The 27,917-nt window shown below is 46.9% G+C and overlaps 1 protein-coding gene across 1 annotated transcript in view; it reads right to left on the bottom strand.

Annotated features, from left to right (window-relative positions):
• The window catches only part of LOC135830128 (ras GTPase-activating protein raskol-like), a 27,924-nt gene extending 6,207 nt beyond the window's left edge, over positions 1–21,717 (bottom strand). Inside the window, exons 1-21 of the mRNA XM_065342522.1 lie at positions 21,339–21,717; positions 19,364–19,449; positions 17,628–17,706; positions 17,076–17,137; positions 16,576–16,724; positions 15,923–16,004; positions 14,776–14,927; positions 14,005–14,148; positions 12,835–12,936; positions 10,960–11,127; positions 10,490–10,541; positions 9,942–9,986; positions 9,127–9,192; positions 8,131–8,227; positions 7,402–7,481; positions 6,862–6,924; positions 4,215–4,339; positions 3,589–3,669; positions 1,848–1,991; positions 1,385–1,496; positions 694–742 (exon numbers count right to left, since the gene is read on the bottom strand). Coding sequence (XP_065198594.1) covers positions 694–742; positions 1,385–1,496; positions 1,848–1,991; positions 3,589–3,669; positions 4,215–4,339; positions 6,862–6,924; positions 7,402–7,481; positions 8,131–8,227; positions 9,127–9,192; positions 9,942–9,986; positions 10,490–10,541; positions 10,960–11,127; positions 12,835–12,936; positions 14,005–14,148; positions 14,776–14,927; positions 15,923–16,004; positions 16,576–16,724; positions 17,076–17,137; positions 17,628–17,706; positions 19,364–19,449; positions 21,339–21,429 — 2,029 coding nt within the window. The 5' untranslated portion in view covers positions 21,430–21,717. The remainder of the gene's footprint in view (positions 1–693; positions 743–1,384; positions 1,497–1,847; positions 1,992–3,588; positions 3,670–4,214; positions 4,340–6,861; positions 6,925–7,401; positions 7,482–8,130; positions 8,228–9,126; positions 9,193–9,941; positions 9,987–10,489; positions 10,542–10,959; positions 11,128–12,834; positions 12,937–14,004; positions 14,149–14,775; positions 14,928–15,922; positions 16,005–16,575; positions 16,725–17,075; positions 17,138–17,627; positions 17,707–19,363; positions 19,450–21,338) is intronic.
• Positions 21,718–27,917: the final 6,200 nt, after the last annotated feature.

Below are 27,917 nucleotides of genomic sequence, written 5' to 3'. Positions count from 1 at the left end.
GAATGTTGCACCACACACAAACGGACATCATGCACAATGCAATACAACACAGTGCAGTACATCACAATGCAGTACATCACAGTGCAGTACATCACAGTGCAGTACATCATAATGCAGTACATCACAGTGCAATACATATGTACAGTAAAGTACATTGACCCCCCCCCCCCCCCCCCCCACACACACACACACCTCGCTATGTCCCTTCCCAGCTGTTTTCTTGACAAGGGACGGGAATTAGATCAAGGCTCTCAAGTGAAGTACAGTAAAACCTGTCTAAGACAACAACTGCGCAAGGAACCTTCAATGTGCGGTCTCTGTTACCAGGTGGTCTCCTTATCCAGGGTCATTTGACTGGAAACAGCATCCCTTGGTCCTGGCTGCAGTGGTCGTCTGGGACAGATGGTCGCCTTATCCGAGTGTTCACCTTGACAGGCTTTACTGCACTACGTACCATTACCCAGAAAAGCAGAGTTGCTGCCATGCTGGATAGTGTGGATAGTGTAGGTTTTCATCAACATGCACACCTACACTGGCACCGTATCGTGAACAGCAGTGCATGCCTTGCGTCAACAGCCTCGTACTTTGATGTGTATACGCTGAAGTCGCTTCACGAGTAGACATTCGACAGGGGCGGAAACTAGAGAGGGGGGAGGATGAATGGTACTTTACGGTATTTGCAGCATCACTTACCGGAGACAGATGCGACACTGCTGATGTCCGGGGAAAGCCGCGACTCACTCTATGTGGATGATATGTGGCATAACAACAAGCACACACAGCACACAGCATTGCTCAGTGTACCGTAAACCGTGAAATTATTGCGATGGTCTAATTTCTGCGAAATACGCGACCGCGTGGAAATCGCGAAATTTAGACAGCGCGAAAAGGAGATCCATAGAAGGTTTAGCATGAATGCCACAGTAGCAAATTCTGCAATCGCAAATTTAAAACCTCGCAAACCTGTCCGGATTCTGAAAACGCGAACTAAAAACGCCGCGAAAATTTCACGCTTTACAGCATTCTGTGCAGTGAGCTATTGACAGTATACGTATTCACTTGTGCACTACATTGTACAGCGATATCATACTAGCACTGCTCTGCAGACTGGGGGTATTGAGCACTGTTTGAGCGGTGGAAGCTGCAGCAGCATACTAAACATCCATCACGTCATTACGGTCTACACAATACCTTCATCGTATTTTACCTAGCACTGAACCACGACAACCATGCCGTACCGAGCAGGACACACAGTCCTGCATTGCACTAAACCATTCGTATACATTCAGCATAGAGACTTGATATGCGAGGAATTTTTTTTCCTATTCTTCTTGTATTCGTACACCGCTGTGCACGGTGACGAGGTGTGGACTGTCTGTCTTACCGGTGCAGCATCCGGCAGAGAGCACACGCGGTCCAGATACGCTTCCACTCGGGCACGCTCTCGCGATATGAAGTCGTTTGTGAAGTGCAAGAACGCCTCACGGCTCTTAGACCTGCACAGCGGAAAGAGAGCGCGTGCAAATATTATACATTATATTCGGCAAAAGCTTGATATCCATACGATGACACACCACTGAGTGCATGTACAGGTCCAGGCACGGGATTCACAAAATGCCACAGTATATGGGGGGGGGGGGGGCGGGGCACCACACAATGCAACAGTATAGAGGGGGACCACCACACAATGCAACAGTATAGGGTGGAGGGAGGGGGGGGGGGGGGGGGGGGCACTACATTGGTGCGGCCACCAACGGGCGTGAGTCCGGGGCACTTCCCCGGGAAATGTTGGATCTGCAGGTTCAAATGGCCAGAAAATGGTCGAACTGTCAAACGATGGCACTTACTTAGTCAAGCTAGCCATGTTCTGCAGAACTTTGACGACGAGAATTAGCCGTCTCTCCACCTTGGATGTCCTGCGTGCATGGGTGACGTTGAACGTGTTTGGGTGTATCATGGCTGGGCAGATGAGCCTCAGGAACACCGATCCACTGTAGGCATTGAGACGCCACAATGAGCCGACGCATGCATGCACGCACACGCACATGTATAGAAACACCATACACCCAGTGAACACCTCTTAAAATCAGGCCAGTGTGCTCAATACCGAAGGAAGAGTGGTGACACAGGCTCGGCGGAACCGCTCCGGTTGGTCCAGCCATGGCCGGACCAACTTTTTGCCTACTGCTGAGAGGTCTTGTGTCATACCCGCCATGTCATACAAAAAAGAATGAAAGGCTAGGGTATGGCCGGACCAATCAAATATTACTTCCGCCGGTCCTGTGACACATAGGTCTGATTGCAATGAAGGGTGAGACGACATGACAAGTCACAACTCAGAGTTTCATACAGCTGGGTCAGCAATCATCAGGTGACTAAACCTGATATATGGAAATACCTGGACTATTTCACATATAGAGGGGTTTCACATCTCGGTCATGTGACTAAATTTATGTAGAAAGTGACGATGTCATGTGGACAGTGGAACCAACATGGCCGACATCACTGGACCCATAGAAGCAGGTGGAGTTGGAACCAACATGGCCGTCCCCTGTATGGTGGTCATGTGATAGATGTGAAACCACTCTATACAGTATAGTGCTCCAGTATGGTGCAGGGTGTGAGCACGAGCAGTCAGGTGAGAACTGGGGGGGGGGGGGGGGGCAGGGGCATAGCACCCACTACGACTGGTACGACCATGGCCGTACCACTTTTCGAAAAGTGTGGTCCGTCCGGAACGTGCGAAACCGTAATAAAAAAATCAGGATCCATCGATGCATATGCGCATCACACTTTGACCTTTTTCTAGACTCGTGCTCGTAGATCTGCCATGCATCTGCAGTCGTACTGAGTACTGTACTCGACTCGACTGCACACTGCACAGTCCCAGAACGCAGGATTTCGTGTCTTTTTTACAACAAAATTCTTCGGCCGCGCCGACCTTTGGTCGTACCACTTCCAAAACCCCTCCTACGCCCCTGGGAGGGGGGGGGGGGCTATGGACAAGATACAGACATCATCTCTGCATGCACACATCCCTAAGTTTTCTAGCTCACACCCTGGCTGTAGTGAATCTAACTTACTTCTTGAACCAGCATTGTGTTTGACTACACTCTGTACTAGTAGTATTGCTGTGCCCTATCTCTTCCCACAATGCCCATTGGTGTCTGACTGTCTGGTTGAAGTAGTCTTCTCCCCCTGCCCCCCCCCCCCCCGCCACACAACGACCGCACTTACACTTAGACCAAATATGACATCAGACACTGGACTCCACAAGACAAGAACCAAATACAACAACATGCGTAAATCAGAGTCGAACAGAAATCCGCAACATGGTGATACACTTCTTTTAGTTCTCTAGCCTTGTGACTGCTCTTAATCAGCGCCAATCAGCAGCTCTCCATCTAGCTTCCCCTAGCTTCCTCCATTACTCTACACCCTTCTTCGCCTGCCATGAGCATGTATTTTAACCTTAATCAGTAACATAGCCACTGGATCTGGGAGCCTTTGCAAAGATGCTTTATGCGAAGTTCAAAGCCCAAGTTTTCGATGCAATGCGTATTGCAAAACTGCTTGTCTATATCTTACGCAACAAGTCTTCTTGAAACATCCTGGTTCATGAGAGCGTTTAGGAGAATTCGTATCTTGTACAGGGTTGCGCTGAGCTCTCTACACAAGATGCACACATGTGAAGAGCAGGCACACAGCAAAGACACACACCCGCACACGAATCCTTCATGGTCTTCATGCTGAAAACTGCAGTAGCACCTCTGATTAGAGTAGGCACCGCTGCAAAGAAGTCTCTTACGCAATCTGATCACAGTCTTCTGAATGGGAATAGAGGAAGACTGTGCGGCACAGAGCTGCTGCTGCTGCCAACATGCACATATGTACACTGTACATGTATGTAGTGCAACGGTACATTCTGTTACCGCACTATGTAGACAGTAGCACGGGTCCATAAACAAACTACACACACAACCACGCGCACACACACACACACGCACACACACACGTACCCCCCCCCCCCACACACACACACACAAACACAAAAATATACACCCACAGGGCCATTCGCACAAATACGAGTTCACACGCATACACACTCACCTGACCTTGCTCTTTTCAGTTTAATTAGCATTGAGTGGGGTTAGGATCAGTGCAGCACTGGGCCCACACAGGTGACAGCACACAGGAGAAACGATTCAATTTACCTTGGGAAGTCTGCGCTGGTAGAGTTCAGGCGACACCAGATCTTCTCGACCATTATGATCAGATTGGCCTGGTTATTCAGCAGCGAACTATTAGGGAAGTTCGGCGGAAGTTTCGATGGATCAACCTAGAAGAAAGTGCCCAACAAGATTGAACCCACACGCATGTTCCAGAGAGACAGAGACACAGACAGACAGACAGACAGACAGACAGAGGAAGAGACAGAGACAGAGACAAAGAGAGACAGAGAGAGACAAATGCAAAGAGAGACGGATACACAGAGAGACAGAGAGACAGAGACAGAGTGTGGGTGTGGGTGTGTTGGTGTGTGAGTTAGAACGTGTCAACGGGATATTTGCATGTCTTCAATGGTCCACAGCACGGAACTACAGCGACAAGAGATGAAGGGTGAACCAAGGCAGGGACTTCTACAACAACTATCAGGTACTCACAAGTATTCTTGGCAGATGAACCCCCGGCCTCGAATTGAGTACATACCCTGTACATCACGACCTTTTTGTTGCATTCGAAGCAACTGATCCGGTCCGCTACCTTTCTAAACCACCCTGCCCCAGTTTACCTCTGAGTTTTGGATACCATATTTTCCGGAGTATAAGGCGCACTGGAGTATGAGCTGAACCCAGATTTTTTGTCACGATATACAGACATGTACCGTGTTTATCACCGTTAATCAGTTGACCATTGTAGTATATGCCGCACCGACTTTTTTTGAGTGAATTCCCACTGGTGCATCAAGTGCGGCTTATACTCCGGAAAATACGGTAAAAACTCTACACCCTGTCCCAGTTCATTGTTGGATAAGTGCACTGTGCATTCTGGCATATGCATCAGTTTGTCAGAGTTTGGACACAAAGCACACCAGAGAGTCAGAGCATCACACAAGTAAACTATACGGGCGACTGAATACTAAATCATGTGGGGTTCGACCACAAGCTGCCCTTTTACTGTCACCCCTGGGTCAGGGCGAACTCATGCATGCTCGCATATGGCAAGTTGCATAGACAACGGAGCCAAGGTCGAACACACATTTTGGGCAAGCTACAACTTCCTGCTGACTAGCAGCAGCACGCTATGACTCCCTGCTGACTAGCAGCAGCACGCTTTGACTCCCTGCTGACTAGCAGCAGCACGCTATGACTCCCTGCTGACTAGCAGCAGCACGCTATGACTCCCTGCTGACTAGCAGCAGCACGCTATGACTCCCTGCTGACTAGCAGCAGCACGCTATGACTCCCTGATGACTAGCAGCAGCACGCTATGCCTCCCTGCTGACTAGCAGCAGCGGGCTATGACTCCCTGCTGACTAGCAGCAGCACGCTATGACTCCCTGCTGACTAGCAGCAGCACGCTATGACTCCCTGCTGACTAGCAGCAGCACGCTATGACTCCCTGCTGACTAGCAGCAGCACGCTATGACTCCCTGCTGACTAGCAGCAGCACGCTATGACTCCCTGCTGACTAGCAGCAGCATGCTACAACTCCCTGCTGACTAGCAGCAGCACGCTACAACTCCCTGCTGACTAGCAGCAGCACGCGCTATGACTCCCTACTGTACACGGAATGTACACGATGTACACTAAGTCACACTTTCCAATGGTCTCATAAAAGAGGTGGAAAGCACAGCATTTGTCTTTGTGCGTAGCCATAACAACCATGGTGGTCTTCTGTGGCAAGTCTCATGATCATAGTCTTTCCCCTACTTCCCTCACTGGTTGTTTGTGAGTTCTCCTTGGGGTGTCGGAGATATAACACCCACACGGTTTTACAACACTGCTATTTGGGTGCTGGCTGGGGCACGGGGAACATAGTACCAACACTGTGTGGCAGCAACACTGTGTGGCAGCAACACTGTGTGGCAGCAACACAGTGTACAGCAGCACAGTGTACAGCAACACTGTGTGGCAGCAACACTGTGTGGCAGCAACACTGTGTGGCAGCAACACAGTGTGGCAGCAACACAGTGTACAGCAGCACAATGTACAGCAGCACAATGCACAGCACAATGTACAGCACAATGTACAGCACAATGTACAGCACAATGTACAGCAGCACAGTGTACAGCAGCACAATGTACAGCAGCACAATGTACAGCAGCACAATGTACAGCAGCACAATGTACAGCACAATGTACAGCAGCACAATGTACAGCAGCACAATGTACAGCAGCACAATGTACAGCACAATGTACAGCAGCACAATGTACAGCAGCACAATGTACAGCAGCACAGTGTACAGCAGCACAATGTACAGCAGCACAGTGTACAGCAGCACAATGTACAGCACAATGTACAGCAGCACAGTGTACAGCAGCACAATGTACAGCAGCACAATGTACAGCAGCACAATGTACAGCAGCACAATGTACAGCACAATGTACAGCAGCACAATGTACAGCAGCACAATGTACAGCAGCACAATGTACAGCACAATGTACAGCAGCACAATGTACAGCAGCACAGTGTACAGCAGCACAATGTACAGCAGCACAGTGTACAGCAGCACAGTGTACAGCAGCACAGTGTACAGCAGCACAGTGTACAGCAGCACAATGTACAGCACAATGTACAGCACAATGTACAGCACAGTGCACAAACACAATGTGGCAACAGCAACACAGAGTGAACTAACCTCCACGTCACAATCAAACCCGTAGATGTCGATCATGGCTTCTCTCAACGCTACTCGCAAATACTGCAGGGCAAAATTAATAGTCACACAGATACCCGCATAAGCACAAAGTGACACGAACACACACACGCACACGCACATGCACACGAACACATGCACGTGCACACTCACATGAGCACAAACACACACATGCAAACAAACAGGCGCATACACACACAGTGAAAAACAAGCCTTTGCACTAGATACAACATCATCAGCATTGGTAAAATCAGCAACAGGTAAGCAGTAAGCGCCATTCATAATCATCAGAAGTAGAGGCGGCAGCAACAGTAGCCACAGCAGCAGCACCACTACCAGCACCACCACCAGCAGCACCAGCACCAGCAGCACCACCACCAGCAGCACCAGCACCAGCAGCACCACCACCAGCAGCACCACCACCAGCAGCACCACCACCAGCAGCACCAGCAGCACCAGCACCTACAGCAGTAGCAACGGCAGCGGCTCTGGCAAATGTTTTGCAGGTCTGGCAGAACTCACATCTGAAAGCACGATGCGCATATGGCACTCCATGAGCTTGGATGCAAACGTGTTTCCGCGGAATATCATACTGACGCTGTCTGTAGTGGAAAAAAAGATACAAAAAGACAATCACAATCAGTCTCAATACTCCTTGCCAGTTTTGTGCCATTTTGTCACACTCACTTGTGCCATTTTGTCACACTCGCTGACTGTATATGATCTGGTTATGTTGGTGGACAGTTAGTCATAACACGTAACATTTGTCCTTCTCCTAAAGACAATCACCATCATTTTTAAACAACTAACATGACAGCTGCACAGCAATACAGTGTCTTCGTTGATGTTGTACAGTGCTGTAAACCAGACTCGGTACGAATCCTTCCAGCATAGACAGTGAGTGCGTTCGATTATGCCCGCGAATCGATTCATGAATCCATCACCCTATGTGAATAGGGTGAATGGATTCCGAATCGATTCCAGGGTTCATGACATTAAATCAAACGGCGAGATTCCATTCATGAATCGATTCAAGTGCATAATCGAACGCAGCCAGTGAGACCATGAGCCATGAAGGAAAGTGAGCTATAAAGACATGATGGACAAGGAGTCGCGAGATCATAAAAAAAAACACTCCTCAATGCATTGCTTGTAGTACACACTGACAAGCATGCAGTTTATGATTTATACACCATCCGATTTGCTCAATCCTTGCTGGGAAATGCAAAATGTGCTGTACACGCATCTTACCAAGCCCTTTGACCTCTTCAACCACAACCTCGGCAACAAAGTCACTGGCCTTTCCTGCCGCACCAAGGATCTTCATCATGCTGTACGCAAAGTGCTCCTAGAAACAAACAAACAATGTGATAAGGGCAACATTACAGCTTGTAGAAAACATACTGTATTTGCTGGTTCCAAGCCGACCGAGTATGGGGTCTGAAGAAGGGCTGGACCAAGTATGGGGTCGACAAAAACCGTGGTCAACTTACACCTGGTACAATACTATTATGGTACTTCATGTGCGGGGGGAGGGGGGGGGGGGTGCTTAGTTGCAGTGTAGGATAATGTGTGCCACAGGGGTATTCAGACACAGAAATCCAACTGCACAGATGGACGTTATGCAATGCCACCCATAATTCAATTCATACATCCAGCCAGGGTATTACTATTTCGTCAACCGAAAGTGCTAGCTCTTTCCAAAGAAAAAAATGGTTCAGTAGATCTGCCAATATCTGGAATGTTACTTCAACAAGTGAGAGTTAGTTACTGAGCATGAGGATGACAAACCGCTACTTGATCCCGTTGAAAAAGTAGCACAAAATAGAAAAAAATGACAGGACCAATGCACAGATGGACAGCACTGATCTGTGCATGATCCAGGCAATTTTCAAGGTTCTATGGTAAGAACCTGGAAGTGAAATGTAGGAAAGAATGCCATGAGGGGAGGGGGAGCTGACTAGGTCTGCTGGAATGGAAAAAGAAGTGAAACTTTTGGGTGAAAGAAAGAGAGAGACAGAGAGAGAGAGAGAGAGAGAGAGAGAGAGAGAGAGAGAGAGAGAGAGAGAGAGAGAGAGAGAGAGAGAGAGAGAGAGAGAGAGAGAGAGAGAGAGAGAGAGAGAGAGAGAGAGAGAGAGGGAGGGAGAGGGAGAGAGGGAGAGGGAGAGAGGGAGAGAGAGAGAGGAGGCAGCGAGGGAGGGGATTCTTCTGCATGCATAACATCTTGAACAACCTAGACCTTCATACCTTTGAGTGTGGCTTCATGTGCGGCTCAAATACATCACACACAAGTCGAGGGTTATTCACAACAAGCTGTAGACACGGAAGAGACAACAGCAGCAGTGAGACAACGTCAATACCACCTACCGCCACTACATGCACATTGATTATCAAGCTATGCGCAACCTACTGACAACTCTTCAAGTATATCACAACACATGTGCACAAACACGTGCACAAACAAACACGCATATTCACACATATACGCGCATGCTCACACACATACAAACACAGGGTCAGGTCATGGCCTGACCAAGCGGACCGGTTCCGCCGGGCCTGCACATGCACATGCTCACACACTTGTACTTGTACCGTACTTTCTCACAGCCATGACTGGTCACGTGAGTCTCCACCGAAGGGGGGGGGGGGGGGAGAGGGATTCAAAAGGAATCTTGGAAAGATGACTCAATTGGCTATTGAACCGCCCAACGGCCGACACACCCTGAAATCCACAAACTCTGGGTGGACTTGCAAATTATCCCACTTATGGGCTCACCACACCTCAGTAAGTGGGTGAGGACAAGGCGCAGAAAAAGGATTGATGGCATCAGGGATCCAACTGCAGTTACCCCTGCCCCCAGCGAGGGTAATACTTGCTACACATGCACCCACACACCCCCCCCCCCCCACACACACGCACACACACACACGCACACACACACACACACACACACACACACACACACACACACACACACACGCACGCACACGTACACACACACACGTACACACACACACACACACACACACACACACACACACAACATCCATGGCTTTCTTACTTCCACCAGTTTGCCGTAGAACTCCAGCGGAAGGACCACCAAATGCTGCACAAGATTGACATAAGAAGCGGAGTAAAAACCCTGACTATACTCTATCCATATTCCAGCACATAATCCCACTACATGCGTGCGTATTGACAAGTACTGTTCTGGCCAGAAAATTTCGACCCCATGAATATAGTAGTGCCGCAGTGGAGTGGAGAGAACAGTGTGTGTAGTGCTGGGGATGTGCACTGTACACCCTATACACCTGGCGCAAGAGAAGCACACAAATCTGCAAATGCACTGGATGTGCACCCACCATTTTAACCCTTATAGCAACGATAGCGGATCTAAATCTGAATGAAATACCCAGATGCACACGCGCGCGCACACGCACACGCAAACACACACACACACAAACACACACACACAACACACAAACACACACAAACATACACAGACACACGGACAGACACACGGACAGACACACGGACAGACATACGGACAGACAGACAGACAGACACACACACACACCAAAGACTAGCTCAGCAATGATGCACTCTTACATAGTAGAGAGTTGTGGTTAGAATTGATAGACCAGTACCTTCCATTGCCGTCCTAGAAATTACACACACATATACACACACACACATCCACATACACACACATGTGCACGTACACATACAGATACAGACACACACACACGCACACACACGTACACACACACACACGCACACACACACGTACGCACACACACACGCACACGCACACGCACACGTACACATACACACAATCAAAAACGCAAAGAAACAAGCACTATGTATACGCCCGTCGCAAGAGAAGCACGCAAATCTGCAGATGCACTGGATGTGCACCCACAGACTTTGTCTTATAGCGGAAAAGATCTGAATGATACAGATCAAGACTAACGCCAGATAACTGTCTAATCCACATAACTGGCGAAGCCATGTGAATCGACCCCCCCCCCCACACACACACGCGTCGGTGACCGTTTCTTGCTACAGTAGGCACGTACCATTCCGTTTTCTCCTCTCCTGAAGTCATACCGGAGCGCACGTCAATCACAACTTTACCCAGCGGCACAGCTTGATGGATATCACCTGACTTCGATCGTTGTCGCGGTGATGGAGCATGGCCGTCTCTGAACAGTTTGATAGTAACAGACTTCATATACGGCACAGCCCTGTAGCAGGGTAGCACACAGAGCATACGCACAAGTAACAGTGAGAAGTCACAGGTACAGTAGAATGCAGACTATCCAAACATCAGGTGTCTGAACGATCAATTATCTGAAAGGCCAGTTTCCATTGAATTGAAGGGATGAAAATAAGGTTTTTGCTCATTTCCCTCACCCAAAGCACCATTCAAGCGGTGCAAGAGATGTTTTGCAACAGGTTGGAGTGGCAATGTATCGCCTTAGAGTCATTTTGAGGAGCTAGAGTTTGTCTAGGTCCTGTGGAACTGCCGGAGACAATGAGAAATGATGGAAACATGAGGGAATGTGCATATCTTAGATGGATGTGTGACTGCTCCCTTATCCGAACTTTCTCCCCATTCGAACCTCCAGGAAACCACCTGTGCCCTGACCGGTGCGGATAACCACCACTCTACTGTACATATAATGGTGAACGCAGAGAGTGCGGTACGCGATGCACACATTCATGTGCCAACATTCACCCCTTCAGAACTCCACCATTTCGGAGAGGAGATTCTACTGCCACACACAGTCCATGTCCACTGCCAGGATCTTCATAAAGTCCACCAGCCGGCACAAATCTACGAAGCAGTCATCCCTCAATATCCAGACAATAAGTCTAAGCTGCATTGGGTGACAAGCACAGTACTTTTAATATAGAAAATAAAAAGGACCAAGGAACTACAAGTTACGCTATAATGTCCACTAACACTACCAATTACTAAACAATCAGCTCATGCGATAACATTGCACGACACTGACCGACGGTACTGATGTTCTACAACTAACTGGCTATCAGCTCTAGCACTTCTTGGGTAGTGTTAGCGGACATTATAGCGTAACTTGTAGTTCCCTGGTCCTTCTTCTTTCCTATAATTTTTTCCTTGGCTCTACATCCCAGTCTATTCAAGCACAGTGCTACTCAATGAAATCCGATCAAGCGGGTGAATGCCACGCTGGGCGGGCGCTGTGCAGTCCTGGACCTGCGAATAGTGGGATGGGACCTCGTGCACGGTGCAAACTTGATTCACGCGATCGGAGTTTATTGAGCAGCAGCAGCATTGTAGTATGCTAGTAGTGCAAGCCAACTTTAATAGCAGCACTGCAGTGCTGCTAGTAGTGCAAGCTACCTCTACTGGCGGCACTGCAGCAAGCTAGTACTGGCAGCACTGCAGCATGCTAGTACTGGCAGCACTGCAGTATGCTAGTACTGGCAGCACTGCAGTATGCTAGTACTGGCAGCACTGCAGTATGCTAGTACTGGCAGCACTGCAGTATGCTAGTACTGGCAGCACTGCAGCATGCTAGTACTGGCAGCACTGCAGCATGCTAGTACTAGCAGCACTGCAGCATGCTAGTACTAGCAGCACTGCAGCATGCTAGTACTAGCAGCACTGCAGTATGCTAGTACTAGCAGCACTGTAGCATGCTAGTACTGGCAGCACTGCAGCATGCTAGTACTGGCAGCACTGCAGTATGCTAGTACTAGCAGCACTGCAGCATGCTAGTACTAGCAGCACTGTCGCATGCTAGTACTGGCAGCACTGCAGCATGCTAGTACTAGCAGCACTGTCGCATGCTAGTACTGGCAGCACTGCAGCATGCTAGTACTAGCAGCACTGTCGCATGCTAGTACTGGCAGCACTGCAGTATGCTAGTAGTAGTGCAAGCTAACTCAGATATCCACCGACTTACACCTGGAACTGGTCATTCCACGTCACCGCATCGTTCTCTAGTGCATTGCTTGCTGTGCGACTATACAGTCTGTTGTTCACTTCAAAGTCACAGAAGTAATATCTAACAAGACACAATAAACACATAAACACACATACGCAAATAAACACATACACACATACACACATACGCAAATCAACACATACATACATACACACACACAAACACACACACACACAAACACACACACACAGTAGCGATAGCATCATCATGAACGTCATCATCAGCAGTGGTGGAAACAGCAGCAGCAGCAGCAGTGGTTGAAACTTGAAAGAGAAACGGCAGCAACAGCACCAGCAGCCACAATAGCAGGAGAAGCAACAAAAGTACCAGCAGCAGCAGCAGCAGCACCAACAGCAGCAGCACCAGTAGCAGCAGCAGGAGCCGCACTAGCAGCATCACAAGTAGCAAGAAAAGCAGCAGTGGTGGCAGAACATAACAACAACCAATAAATGAGAGTTTTCCTGATTTTCTTTCCTGAAGCATACAGTACTAGTAATACGGAACTGAGACCTTAGGCCCTACTGTAAGTCTTACAAATGTTCGGCCCATTCAAATTTCGGCCTCCCAGGGCTAAACCCCATTTCGGCCACATCAAATTTTCGGCCTGCACTGCTGCCGCCTGTATACACTGTCACACTGAACCTTGCAAAACAGAATTTAGGCCACAATATATTTTCGGCCAAACATGACCAGGCCGAAAGTAGGTGAAAAATAAATATGCGCCGAGTATTTGTCGACTTACAGCATTATGCTGCATAAGGCAAGCCAGTATGTGTCCATTCGGCAAGAAAGTGTTTGAAGAGCAACAAGTCTGTTCGTACTCTAAACCACTTTCATCAAATTCCAAGAAGGTGTGCGGGCAAGAAAGGGACATTGTGTTTGTTCTCTAGCATGGTTATACTGGCACATACTGACACATACTGTAAGTCGACACTGTGTGGAACTGGAGAACATCACATACCGCTGGCACAACACATGATGGTGTATAAAAAACACATGACGGTGTATAGACAACACATGACAGTGTAAAGACAACACAATCATTAAGGTGTGTAGAAAACACATGATGGTATATAGAAAACACATGACGGTGTATAGAAAACACATGACGGTGCATAGACAACTCACCCTTTACTCTTCCCACCGTCTTTCATTCCCTTAGCGTTGGCCAAGCGAAGACTGTAGTGATAGATGTGCCGGACGTCTTGTGGGTTCAGTCCTTTCTGCGGGGAAATGTGCTCTCTCTTAGCCTCTCCTATTTGGCGGTCAATTCTGCACACGGAGGGAAAAATGGTCTAAAGAAATACATGTCTATCCAGTTGTACTGTGTTGATTTGAGTAATGTAATGGTATTCGGCGTGGTGCACGTGAACACACTTGTGTTTCTGATGGCATGCATGCGTGTGTGTGCGTGTGTTTGGGTATTTGAGTGTGTTTGAGTATTTGAGTGTGTTTGAGTGTGTGTGTGTGTGTGTGTGTGTGTGTGTGTGTGTGTGTGTGTGTGTGTGTGTGTGTGTGTGTGTGTGTGTGTGTGTGTGTGTGTACATATGAAGATGGAAGAAGGAGTAAGAAAGAGAGAGAGAGAGAGAGAGAGAGAGAGAGAGAGAGAGAGAGAGAGAGAGAGAGAGAGAGAGAGAGAGAGAGAGAGAGAGAGAGAGAGAGAGAGAGAGAGAGAGAGAGAGAAGGAGAGAGTGAGAAGGAGAGAGAAGGAGAGAGTAAGAAAGAGTGAGAAGGAGAGAGAGAGAGAAGGAGAGAGTAAGAAAGAGTGAGAAGGAGAGTGTATACAGGTATAGGGGCTGCACAAAACTTGCACAAGTACTAGTCTACACACTGTACAGCAGGGAGCAGCGCTACTTTAATATCAAATCCTACACAGAGTTAGTAAGACGTGTAGCGTACCTCTCTATCCACACCTCCTTGGCATCGCTGCTCGGCGCGGAGAAGTATAGGCCACCAGAATTGGCAAAGGCAATGTAGAAACAGTGCTCCGAAGGGCTGATGCTGGAATGTAGAGTGTCAACGCGAGGTGGAGGGTTCAGGGCTAGATTCACCTGCCACACACACATCAACCACATTTAACAATTATTATAGCAGTAACACATACACATCTATATCTGAGTTGAATCAACAAATAGGCTTGTTCACAAAGCGTCAGAACATACATTGAATTATGTTGCTGTCCGGGACCTGGACAACGGTCACCATTGTAGTACTGTGGACGCCTCCATCATCTAAAGGAAGAATACTATGGCTCCAGGCTTGTTTGGTGAGGTTTGCCGCTTCAGGAACTGCTTGTCAGAGAATTTACTTTAACAATAATTCCTTCCTGTCCTACGTTAGGGAGTCTATTCGGGGCTTTGCAAAGTGAGACGGATTTAAAAACATATATCTCCCAAGTCAATGAACCATGGACAATGTGGAATATGCTTGCAAACATGCTTGCACTACGGCATCAGGGTCACTGCATTAAAAAACGGCTGCAATTCACAATCCTGGTGCGGAGCAGTGTTCATATCAACAACATTACTACAGTGCTGCTCAGTAGAATCTGATTCAGTCAGTCAGCGTTGCGCTCTGCATCACTGTACACTGCAGTGTGGGCAGGTCTAGGGCTGCACAGTGCCATGCACCAGTATTCTGTACAGTGCAGTGTTTGTAGGTCTAGGACTGCACAGTGCCCTGCACCAGTGTACTGTACAATTCAGTGTAGGCAGGTCTAGGGCTTCACAGCGCCCACGGGGTGTGAGCTTGACTAATGCGATCGGATTTCATTGAGCAGGACTGTACACTCACTATGACCACGCTGCATAGTTGTTAGCCATGTACAGGAAATAGAATGATCACCCCTATGTACAGGAAATAGAATGATCACCCCTATGTACAGCACATAGAATGATCACCCCTGTGTACAGCACATAGAATTATCACCCCTATGTACAGCACATAGAATGATCACCCCTGTGTACAGCACATAGAATTATCACCCCTGTGTACAGCACACAGAATGATCACCCCTATGTACACACGGAATGCAACAGAGACATACTGTGGTGTTCGGATCTCCAAACGATGTTGTGGCATCTAGGGAGTCGAGAGAGTGATGAAAGCTTTTCTGAGTTGTCAACGCACTGCAGAAGACAGTGAAGAACACATAACCAGCATTGAGCAGCGCCGTATATCGGTATGCTGTACCTGGTGAAATCCAAGCCTGTTCATTCTCCGGGCCAGCATGCTTCAGAACCAGGCTTCTGTACAGTGCTGATGTCTTCGTCTGGGTGTACTGCTTCAGCATAGCACACACTCTAGATCCAAACAGCCCCGTACATGTACCGTAAAGTACCGCCAGAGCGCCCCACCATCTCATCCTTTCGTGGTCGTATTGTGGAGGTGGTCTGCTGTCTGTTGGTCATACGACATGAACCTTGTACACATATTGCACGTTTTGCAGTCAATCCGTACCTTCAAGCAGACGCAAGCTCCACACAAAAATCTGCCAAGTGTGACCTTAGTACACTAAGATTCTCACATCGTACAAACTTCGTTGCAGTCTGCCGTACGATTGTCCTTTCTCTGTCTGTAAAATCAAGGTGGGGCGCTCTCGCGAGATGGGGCGCTCTGGCGGTGCTTTACGGTACATACAATGCATGCCCCTACACCATACTTCTGACCAGGTAGTTCACAGACACTGTTCATGCCTACCTTCGGCGCCTCGATCGCTTTGTCTCCTCATCTGCCTCAGTGGCAGCAGAAGACTTGGCTCGTGGCTCCACTACAGACCTCCTGGAGTGAACTTCACCAGACCTTCGTGTGAGACTCTTGCTGCGCTTGATAGATGCTCGGAAGCGTGTCTGAACCCAGAATAGCAGCAATCGGGATATGGATATAGCATAAATAGGGATACATTGATTGACTCGGTGTGACGAACACTGTGAGTAAGCACTACGCACTAGAAGCTGCGCGGAACCAGTATAGAAGCAAATATTTGAGGCATACATACTTGTATTTTCTTCACGATACATGAGCAAAGACATACGCCAATCTTGTGGACCAAGCAGGTAATCCTACACACACAAAGTGACGTTACCCCACTCATCGAACAGCTATACCATCATAGTTACCTATAATGATCGCTTAGAGGGTGCCAGGTAAGAGTTGTAATTGGGGATTTCCCCTTTCCCCTTCCTACGGCATGTACTCACTCCTATCCGTGTGAAAGTCGTTGCACCGCTCTTCACAGCAGGAGAGAAGCACCCATTTGCATCTAAACACACACGTATACACACACATACACACGTATATACGCACACATACACACACACACATACACACACGTATACACACACACACATGTACATACATGCATGCACACCCACGCATACACATACACACATAAACACACGTACCATGTACACACACATGCACACATATGCACATACACATGCACACATACACGCACACAAGCAAACACACACACACACACACACACACACACACACACACACACACACACACACACACACACACACACAGGTAAACACGAAGAGGAAAACAGTTCAAAACACATGAGCAATCTGACCAACTTTGAAGTGCCTTCAAGAGATGAATAAACAAAAGTCTAAAGATTCAGGGACGTCTCTAAAAGAAAGGCCACACAAACAAGGCAACAGTTCATACGACTATCCAGATTGGTACACCACTCATTTACTCACTCACATCATCTTCTCCATCTATCCAATGAGTCTCTCACTTACCTAGGTTTACATCAGTCTCAAAGAATCCATCATGGCTGCCCAGAACAAGAGGTTCCAAAGTGGAAGGAGACCACATACTCTGCATACACAATCATACCACACAGCATGCATAGACAGTCACACAGCATGCATAGACAGTCACACAGCATGCAGACACAATCATACCACACAGCATGCATAGACAGTCACACAGCATGCATAGACAGTCACACAGCATGCAGACACAATCATACCACACAGCATGCACACACAAGCATACCACACAGCATGCACACACAAGCATACCACACAGCATGCACACACAATCATACCACACAGCATGCACGCACAATCACACCACACAGCATGCATACACAGTTATACCACACAGCATGCATACACAGTTATACCACACAGCATGCACACACAATCATACTTTAAATTACATAGTCAGTACACAGCAACTGACATCAAAACACATGTAATGCATTATATAGTGCTAGAGTCAGTGCCACACACTGACACCAGGGTAGTACTGTGCCCAATGCCCTTATGACTACATGTGCACAGCATAAGCACCACTGTGACCCACAATGCATCACAGTGCTACAAATACACACAAGAGCGTGTAACTACTTGACTGTATGACTGGGAGTCAACCAGTGTACGGCACACGGTTGCCTCCTCCAATCAGCACCAGTCAAAATGATACACGCCTTCAAAGGCCGGATTGGAGCACATCAGAAAACCAACAGTGGCTACAAATATCACAAAGAGGAACAGTTACTCCGAACAGTCAAGCGGCGTTAGGGAGCATGACGGTCACTATAATTCACCATGTACCAATGTACCGATGTTCCGATGTACCAATGTGCTGGCTCTACACACACAGCGCATGAGAAGCTGTTCAGCTGTAACCTCCAATTTTGTTTTATCTACTTGTAGCAATCAATCATCAGAGAGCAATTACTACTCCCGATTTTCTGAGCAGGTCTAGATAATGGTGGCTGGTGTGTGATCCAATGCACACACGCGTGAATGTGAAAATCCGCACACTTGGGTGAGTATGAGAGTCAGTGTCCATGTACTGGACTGAATGTTGGATCAAAACCAAGGACATCACAAGCGCAGTAAGTATAGAAAAACTACATCCAGAGTTGATTACATCACCATAGGTGATAAGCTGTAGCTGTATGCCATACTAAGGTATAAGTGATAAGCTGTAGGTGTGTGCTATACTAAGTAATAGGTGATAGGCTGTAGCTGTGTGTTATACCAAGTTATAGTTGATAGAGAAAGTTACTAACGTGTCGGTGTTGCTAGTAACTTGCCACAGCTCGTGTCAGGTGACGGGGAGATGTAACCTTTGTTGGATATGTACAAATTGTCACTGCGTCTGCTTTTCCAGCTCAGATCCATTGTTGGTCACTTAGTGCGTGAAACTGTTAAGTTACCGCCCAAGAACATCTCAGGTGTGTGTGTGTGTGTGTGTGTGTGTGTGTGTGTGTGTATGTGTGTGTGTATGTATGTATGCGCGTGCGGTGCTGTATCTACGTGTTGATGTTGCTCTGCTATGTGAACAACTTGTGTTTGTGTTGCCACGACTAACGCTGATTGTTTGGCTCCTTGCTCTACGAGTGTAGTTGAATAGTTTTCTCGTACACATATGGATATTCTACCCCTCCCACAAAAACACCAACACACACACACACACACACACATACACACACACACTGGGCACGCAACTGGTGCCTTACATTCGGGCTGGCAAAGAAGCGTATCCTCCGTTCATCCTCAGAAAGAGCACAGTAGCGCTTCTCCCATCGGCCAACCTCCGGGTCCTCTGTTAGGGTCAACACCAGAAACCGCAACTTTATGAAATGATCCCTAAAACATGGCTTATTTGGCTAACGTCGGTGTGCATCACTGTTTGAATGTAGGGGTGATCACTGATAAGCCTGATCAGATCGATCAAGATCATCAGAGAACACGTTTAAAAGAACTAGCCCAAAATAGTTGTATAATCAGGACAGGACAGCACTACAAGACCTCTGGTCACCCCTCGTAGATGCAACACCATTGCCGGCATTGGCAGATTGCAGTACTCTCATACCACACTGTTTCACAGTCTGATTAAGAACAGAACACTGTTGCACTACTCCACAGACTCCTATTCAGAGGTACACGTATAGCTAGAATTTCCTTGGCATAGGGTCAATAGAGTGGTTTCACATCTCAGTATCACATGACCATACAGGACAGCCATGTTGGCTCCAACTCCACTCAATCCCTGCATCTATGGGTCACATGACGTCAGCCATATTGGTCCCAGAGGTCAGTTTGTACCGGCAAACCTTTCCCAACTGTTGTCATTTTCTCTCAGCCGGTCAGTGCCACGGTTCTAGCTTCAAAGCCGCCCATCTAGACAACACACATGCAATCCTGCTACAAGAGTATTGGTCGTGGTGCAGCGTGAAGCATGATGCACATCGTCACGTCAGCATGCGATAAGCGATCAGCGATACAATTGAGAGTTCTTTCTCTTCATCATATTGCTTCCCTGGTTGTCGCAGCTCTGTCACAGGCTGCATCGCTGGAAGTTCACCCAAACTCAGCTTCGGCAATTAGCGACCATAGATGTACATAAATCTCTATATGGCAGAAGCATATGACTCAAGAGCCCAGGTTTACGCGCAGCTTTGGGTTTCACTGCAATGTGCCGTGCATTGTACATGGCATCCCATGAGAAATTCTTCACATGACCCGAAAAAGAAAATCGGCTGAAGTTCATTGCACCGCAGACGTGTTTTTTCGCACTGTACTTTTAGTTGGATCACCGACGTGTTACATTGCGCTCTTTGTTGATTTTCGCATCATTCCCTTTCAAAGTTGAAAAAGACCCTGACACAATGCATGATTTGACCATATATAACCCCCATGACACATTGTCTGTATGTAGAGACTGTACTGGTGAATTGACCTGTACACTGGGTCAGTACAGTAATCGAGTTCATAATGCAAGTACTAGTATCCAGTAAGACCTGAACGTGCGCTAAGGACCTCACCCAATAATTATGTACCTAGAATTCGTTCGTTCGGGCCTGGTTTAAATCTGGCTTTGGAAAATGTATTTTTCATTGCAACCAGGTTCGGCCTCATTTCCTCTGTGCTGCGCTGACGAGTCCACAAAGGACGAAACAGTTCTGTCCGCAGGTTGAGTGTAGCTAGAATCATAATAGGACCTCACATAATACGTGAGCTGCTTATAGGCGATTCAGACTACGGCCAAAATCACGTCTGAACTTGAATTTCCATGGTGATGCAGTCGTGTTTCAAAATTTTATGCACAATCCCTGATCAAATACGTCTGAGTCGTAGAAACGTGGTCACATTTAGCCGTAGTCTGAATCGCCTATTAGCGTCTACTGTATGTAGTATATATATGTGTTATACAGTTAACACTTCTACACTGGGTGACACTTTGTCCGTCTGGAATTTCCGACGCATCCTCGTTCCTTGCCTCGACACACTGTGACTGGCAGCAGGTTTGGACACCTGCCCACGCACTCGCAACCAGCAGCAAGGCACGCACTCGGCGGAACGCAGACATGAAAGGAACGATCAAGTCCAGTGTCCACACAAATCAACTACGACTGCTTCCAAACTAACAGTCATGCACATACTGACATAGTTTTAGTTCACAATAACCTGAATAGGTCCACATGCTCGTACCGGAACATATTCTCAGCCAGCCTTCAACCCGTCTCCTCTCATCGCTGCTCTCCGCCGCTGCCTGTTGCACCTCGCCACTGAACACACTCATCGTCTGCAGACCGTTAGTCCACAGCGCTCATAGCACGAACCACTAGCTACACTCTCTTACTAGCGAGCGAACATCAGTGGACACATCCAAAAGCGAGCCTTTCAAACGACGTTTGTGCTCTGCAACTTCCCACCCTATGAAAACCTAAGATTGAAGGAGCAACGTCCTATCTGGCTGCGCCACGGTAGCGCCTTACCATATTGCTATTGCCAGTATTGGTCCGAAGCTGTTGTGTTGAGCGGACTGTTCTTTGCAAATGCAGGACTGACAACACAAAATACAGTACAGAACCCTGGCTGTGCATACGCAGCATGCATGCAGTCCAGCTGCAACTCCTCTCCTCCTCGGATGAAATCGATAGTCTTACTTTTTTATTTTAGTGTCGCAAATAAATAATTTTCAATCGCTGTACTGTTAGGATTCCGATCTTGACATACATGTAGATCTAAAATAATGTATACTACCCGGTAGTAGTAGTAGATCTACATGATTGTACATACGACTACCTGGGCAGAACGACTCCCTGGTTCTGACTGCAGTATGGCCCTATGCCTATGGGTTGGGCCGGCCATGGCCATGGCCATACCATGGCATGGGGATCCAGTCATTTCAGTGTCACAAACAGTCATGCAGACCTACCGCAGTACTAGCACCGGTGCTACCACTGTGACCACAGACAGTAGATATACATTATGTGTACATGATCTGAATGATGTACATGATTGTAGATCTACATCATCATGAATTATTAATTTTATTTGTAGAGTCTACAGACTACAAATTGTACAATCATGTAGCTACGTAGCCAGTCTTCCCATGACGACGATGAACTGCATGTAGTGTGGTGTAGAGTGTAGTACAGGTACTACTACTAGTGCTACTAGTATGTATTATTATTATGAGTTTATGTACAAAATGTAGGAGAAGTACAGTCATGTACAATGACTGTAACTATGTCATCCATGTCCATGATTTTATTCAAAGTCCCACATCAATGAATAATGGCAAGACGGTACAAGACTCAAGAGAATAGCTCAGTAGAGAGAAAAGAGGAAGCCAAAGAGGAGTCCAGATGGAAAATGAAAGGAAAGATAAGAATATTGAAAGGATCGGTCTCGCAATACGGTTAATTCCCATTGTGGATAGGATAACGTTCAATTAACGTCTCTACGTAAGACTGAGTAGGTCGTTACTATTAACAATAGGGAGGTTCTGCTATACGTGAAACGTAGAGAAATCACGTAGAGAGCAGGTGTCTGGGTTAGAGTCTACGGCTTCGCGTGTTTTGGCTCCAGATTTCTACGCGGAGATGGGGTTCTCTACGTTGTGGCCAGGGAGTCGTCAAATACGGTATTTGACGACTCCCTGGTTGTGGCACACGCAGAGAAAATGCGTACGGATTTGCTGGGTATCAACTGCATGCAGAAATCTGCTAAATATGGAAGGGAAATTCCCAGTACACATTCCACGTGACTTCTCTAGGTGAAACGTAGAGCAGAACAGCATTTCTTTACGTTACGGGAACGCGAAGAAAGTTCGCGTGATTCTTTGCGTCGCGTTCCCAAAACGTAGAGCAGAACCTCCCTACTGACAATAATATTTACATGTACCTAGCATGCCTGCAAAAGATGCAGAACACACTATTAATTATTGGTGCAGCCAGCCTACAAAGCATGCAAGTGGCAAGCCGCATTTATCAAGAAAATTAATGGTGAGCACACTCGGCGGCGCAAATAGGATACCCTCCACCCACAGAAACACGTCACAAACCATTTCAAGAGCAAGAAAGAAATGCAGTACCTCAGCACTGCAGTATGTCACCGGGGATTAAATACAGCGCACACTTTGGGATGTCACGGGTTCAGTACTTCTTCCCAATCCTACCATGGTTACCTTGGTTATGCAGTGAGCATGTACAAGACCGTGTACTGCTGCGCTATGCTGTACTGATACCTATGCAGATTATTAGCATTGTAGTAGTTTGACTTTGTGGTGTTGCCGTGCACCGCTGGGCTATGCTATGTAATGTTGGCCCTTGCTGTACCGTTAAACTATGTTACATGTACATGCCATGCCGGCGGTATTGCTAGGCTAGGCTATGCTGTAGTGCTCTGGCTGGCCTTCCAACAACACATACGCACCGTGTACTCGCCAATTGGCGCCACACAGAAATTATAGAGAGGCTAAGCTGCACGTCATTTTTGACGTGACACACAATTTCACTTCAAATAGCCAGACGGTCATCGATTGGCGTAGAACGCCAAATTTCAACACGAGATGCAGCTCTCTCCCATTGTTTTCCAACATGAGAAACTGAATAATGCGAGCAGACCTTCCACGTCACATCAAAACGAACCTGCAGCTTGACCAGTCCTCTCCAATCTCCGGGCATGCGGATGAAATTGTGATTTTGACAAGTGCCATAGGTTCTTTACCGCTGCGGCGCATACCACCATTGAATGCTGAACCCTTACGTGTGTGTGTGTAGCGTGCATTTTTTCCATGATATGGCATTACTGTACTGCTGTGCTCATCTGTAATACATGACATTGGAATGAAGGCTGGAATTTTGAAGTTATTGTTTGCTACTTCAAGCACATTACCTGAACGTCAAAAATCGGATTTATTCTTTATTCTTGGTTACTTCATAATGGCACAGTTGACTTTATTGGCACATTTCTGGGCATTCTTCTAACAACCACCCTTATACACGCACCTCACTCTTGGTGGGCCCAGAATATCTCAGCGCTTCGGTGCTAACACACGATATTACGGCATGTACAGTAGTCAGTTTATTGTGCACAATAAACTGACTACTGTAGAGGAGACGGCTCGATACCGGGACGTTTTGACAGCCAAATTTGTATAGACCCAAACCGATCATCAGCGTTGATTTTTCACTCGAAATATGTTTGTGGAAGGAAACTGGCATGTTGAAGTTTGCTCTGGGGCCAGAGTCAATCGAACTGAGCCACTCCTTTGTGTTGACCCATTGCCTCCAAGTTGCCCAATTTTTTGCTTCAAAAAAGTTCAAATCAGAGGTGGCTCCAAACCGGACACGTTTTAGAGTGCACGTCAAATTCACTCTGAGTCTGAAATTAGGTAATTGCTATCGCTCCACGACGGCCAGTACAGAGTAACAATAAGCCTTGTGTGTGCTTCCATTAGTTTTGATTGGTATGCGGTGCTTTATTGGCGAGAGGCGAGCCGCTGTTTACCTGCGACAAGAAGTTGATTTTTCGAAAGTCGTAAAACTCAAGTCGCAGTGCGAAGCAACACGTCAAAAACTCACCTGCTTGATATGGCGCTTCTGGTCATCGCAGAGCCATGAAATTTTGGCTCGGAGTATAACACATCGTAGTCTCACTGTGACATATGTTTTCTAATCAAAATATCAAGAGAGAAAGTGAATATTGAGTCCGTTCCGGTTTGCAACCGGTGTCCTATTTGAAACCGTCCCCTCTACATGCCGTAATATCGTAAAGTACCAAGAGGGCGCCCCACAAGTTACAACCGAGGAAAGGAAAATCGTATGCCAGAGTGTAGCTAAGTGTGTACGCTGTGAGAACCTTTTACTCTACTATGGCCAGTTTTAAGGATGTTTTCGTGTAGAGCTTGCATCTGCTCGAAGGATGATTGAGTATGGATTGACTGCAAAACATGCAATGTGTGCATAAGGTATCTGTGGTATGATCTACACACAGGAAACCACCTCCACAACACCGGCACGTAAGCACGAGATGGCTGGGCACTCTGGCGGTTCTGTACGGTATTTTAAATGGGCACCGTACACTTAAAATGGGAACTACAGTCAGACCTTGCTTAACTGAACACAACCATTTTCAACAATGATATCCGGGTAGGCGAGGGAACCGGATAATCGAACACACACATACTTTATGCATGCATGACATACATGTATGCTGTAAATCAGTAACCAACGATTTGCTTCTGGACGGCGAGCGATCTGGATAAATGAGGAACGGATAAGCGAGGTCTGACTGTATACACGTAAAATGGGTAACCATAGATTTCAAATGGGCATCATGCATTTCAAATGGGTAACCATAGATTTCAAATTTACACCATTCATTTCAAACGGGATCCATACATTTCAAGTGGACACCATGGATTCAAATGTGCTCCATACATTTCAAGATTGTTCCACACATTTCAAATGGGCACCATACTTTTCAAATGGGCTCCATACATTAAAAATGGGCACCACACATTTCAAATAGACACCATACATTTCTAATGAGCACCATGCATTCAAATGGGCTCCATATTTTTTAAAATAGACTCCATACATTTCAAATGGGCGCCATACATTTCAAACAGACACCATACTTTTCAAATGTGCTCTATGCATTTCAAACGGGCGCCATGTATTTCAAATGAGTGCCATACATTTCAAATGAGCACCCTACAATTCAAGTGCCCGCCACACATTTCAATTGGGCACCATACACTTCAAATGGGCACTATACATTTCAATTGGGCAACATACACTTCAAATGGGCACTATACATTTCAAATGGGCTCATACATTTAAGGTGGCTCACACCCTCTGCGCGCGCATCGTTTGAAAAGTGTAGATTTTCAGTAAATTTTTCGGTAGCGATGATTTTTGTGCGATCAATCGTTGTAGGAAACGTCTTCTCGCTTTTCTGCAATTCTGGCGACCTACAGCTAGAACCTGCTGCTACTGTGCTAGTGTCCCTCTTCACTCGTTCTTTCTATGAAAGGGGAAGGCAGCACTCGCAGAAGATTTTCTAAGAATGCAATGTCGACTGGTGCTCGTACTATAAGAAGGGAGAAATCAAAGTCCGCTCTTGAATCACGCCTGCCGGAGTCGAAAATTATTTCAGAATACGCTTGTGTAGATTTCCTGCCAGTGCCACTGACATCTCGCGACCTTCAAATATAACTTGCTCGATCATCTCCCGCACTGACTGGTAAATTCGTCGGGTAGCTGTGGATGGATCGATTCAGGGAGATCGAAGGTAAATACATCGAAGCACTTCAAACACGTTTCAAGACGCACTTCAAATTTTGTAATTGTGTCTTGAAAATTGTTTACAACAATTCGTACTTCAATACGCTGTTGAATTGTATCCTCTGCTTGGGAGTCTCGACTGTTTTATTGCTGTATGGCTTTCCTCAACACCGTTCACTGTACATGTATCGCGGAACGCAGATTGGATGGCATTGGAGGTGAATTTGATAATTTGTGACTGTGTCATCAACCAAGTGAGGACATCAAATATCAACAGGGACGTTCCGAAAATCACAAACGCTGCGAAATAGGTATGAAATGGTCTTACACACTGGTGGGTATTCCACATTCATTGTGTCATATCTTTAGACTGTTCGAAAGTTTGTCGTGCCGTGCAACTTTCACAGACTAATCCGATAATTGGCATGTGGCCCTATCGGCACACACTAATGCGTATGCCGCTGAGTCTATCTATATGTGCACGCACATGTGTGTATACTTACACAATTTTATTACGTGTGCAAAATTAGGCAATCTACATGTATATGTGTGTGCACTCACTCCTATGACATAGAACGACAGTGCAGGCTATGTAGAGTCGCACGAATGTGTGTTACCCGGGTGTGTATATGCATGCGCACTCGCGCGGGCGTTTTGTGTGCGCGCCTGGCATGGCATAACGCCGTTCAATATGACTAGTGTTGAACCGTGGTAATTTGCCCCGCCCCTTCTTTTTTCTATTGGCGTTGGATATGCAACTAATGACATAAACTCGGTTGTTGAAAACGAGTGCCATGCACCACAATGGATTGACAATAATATAATACAAGTAGCGCTGTAAAAGCGCTGGTAATACTCATGTTGCAACCATGGCAGTTGTGATTAGCTTTCCAAGTCAAGCCTGCTGCAGAAATTATTGCACTCTGACCAGCTGGAGTGGCCCAGGACTGCAGGTTGTGGAGAACAGGAGTGATGCTTGTATATACGCTTGTATTTACGTAACGTTAGGTGTATTACTTGTATGTTCTTCTGCCTGTGCACATGTACATGTGCTGGTCAGTGTGGAACCGCCATCCATATCAGATCATACAGCTCAGCTGCTATCAGTCTCAACAGCTTATATCTGGCAAATAGGGTTTTAGTGACTCAATTTTGCTTACTGTGTTCAACAGGGTGGCATTGCACACAGCTACTTTATGTAATAGTAGCATCTTGGAAATTTTATATTTTTGGTAGTTAGCTTCAGTAGAAACTTCTCCAGTGTGGCTCTTAGCTTCATTACCATGGAGACTAAGCATTCAAGTAATGCACGAAGAACAGTGGCTAGATGCGAAGTGAAAAGCCATTGGACCGTACCCAATGGAATACGCATTTAGTATAGCAGTATTGGTTGCTATGTTGGCAGCAAACACTGTATAATATAATAATTGCATTACCAGTAGAAAGTGCCCAATGTGCATTGCTTCAGCACTGTGTTTTGGACAAAGCA

Source organism: Sycon ciliatum, chromosome 13 (assembly GCF_964019385.1).
Source record: "Sycon ciliatum chromosome 13, ocSycCili1.1, whole genome shotgun sequence".
Classification (NCBI taxonomy): domain Eukaryota; kingdom Metazoa; phylum Porifera; class Calcarea; order Leucosolenida; family Sycettidae; genus Sycon; species Sycon ciliatum.
Note: the sequence above shows the minus strand (reverse complement) of the source record. Positions and strands in the feature narration are given on the sequence as shown.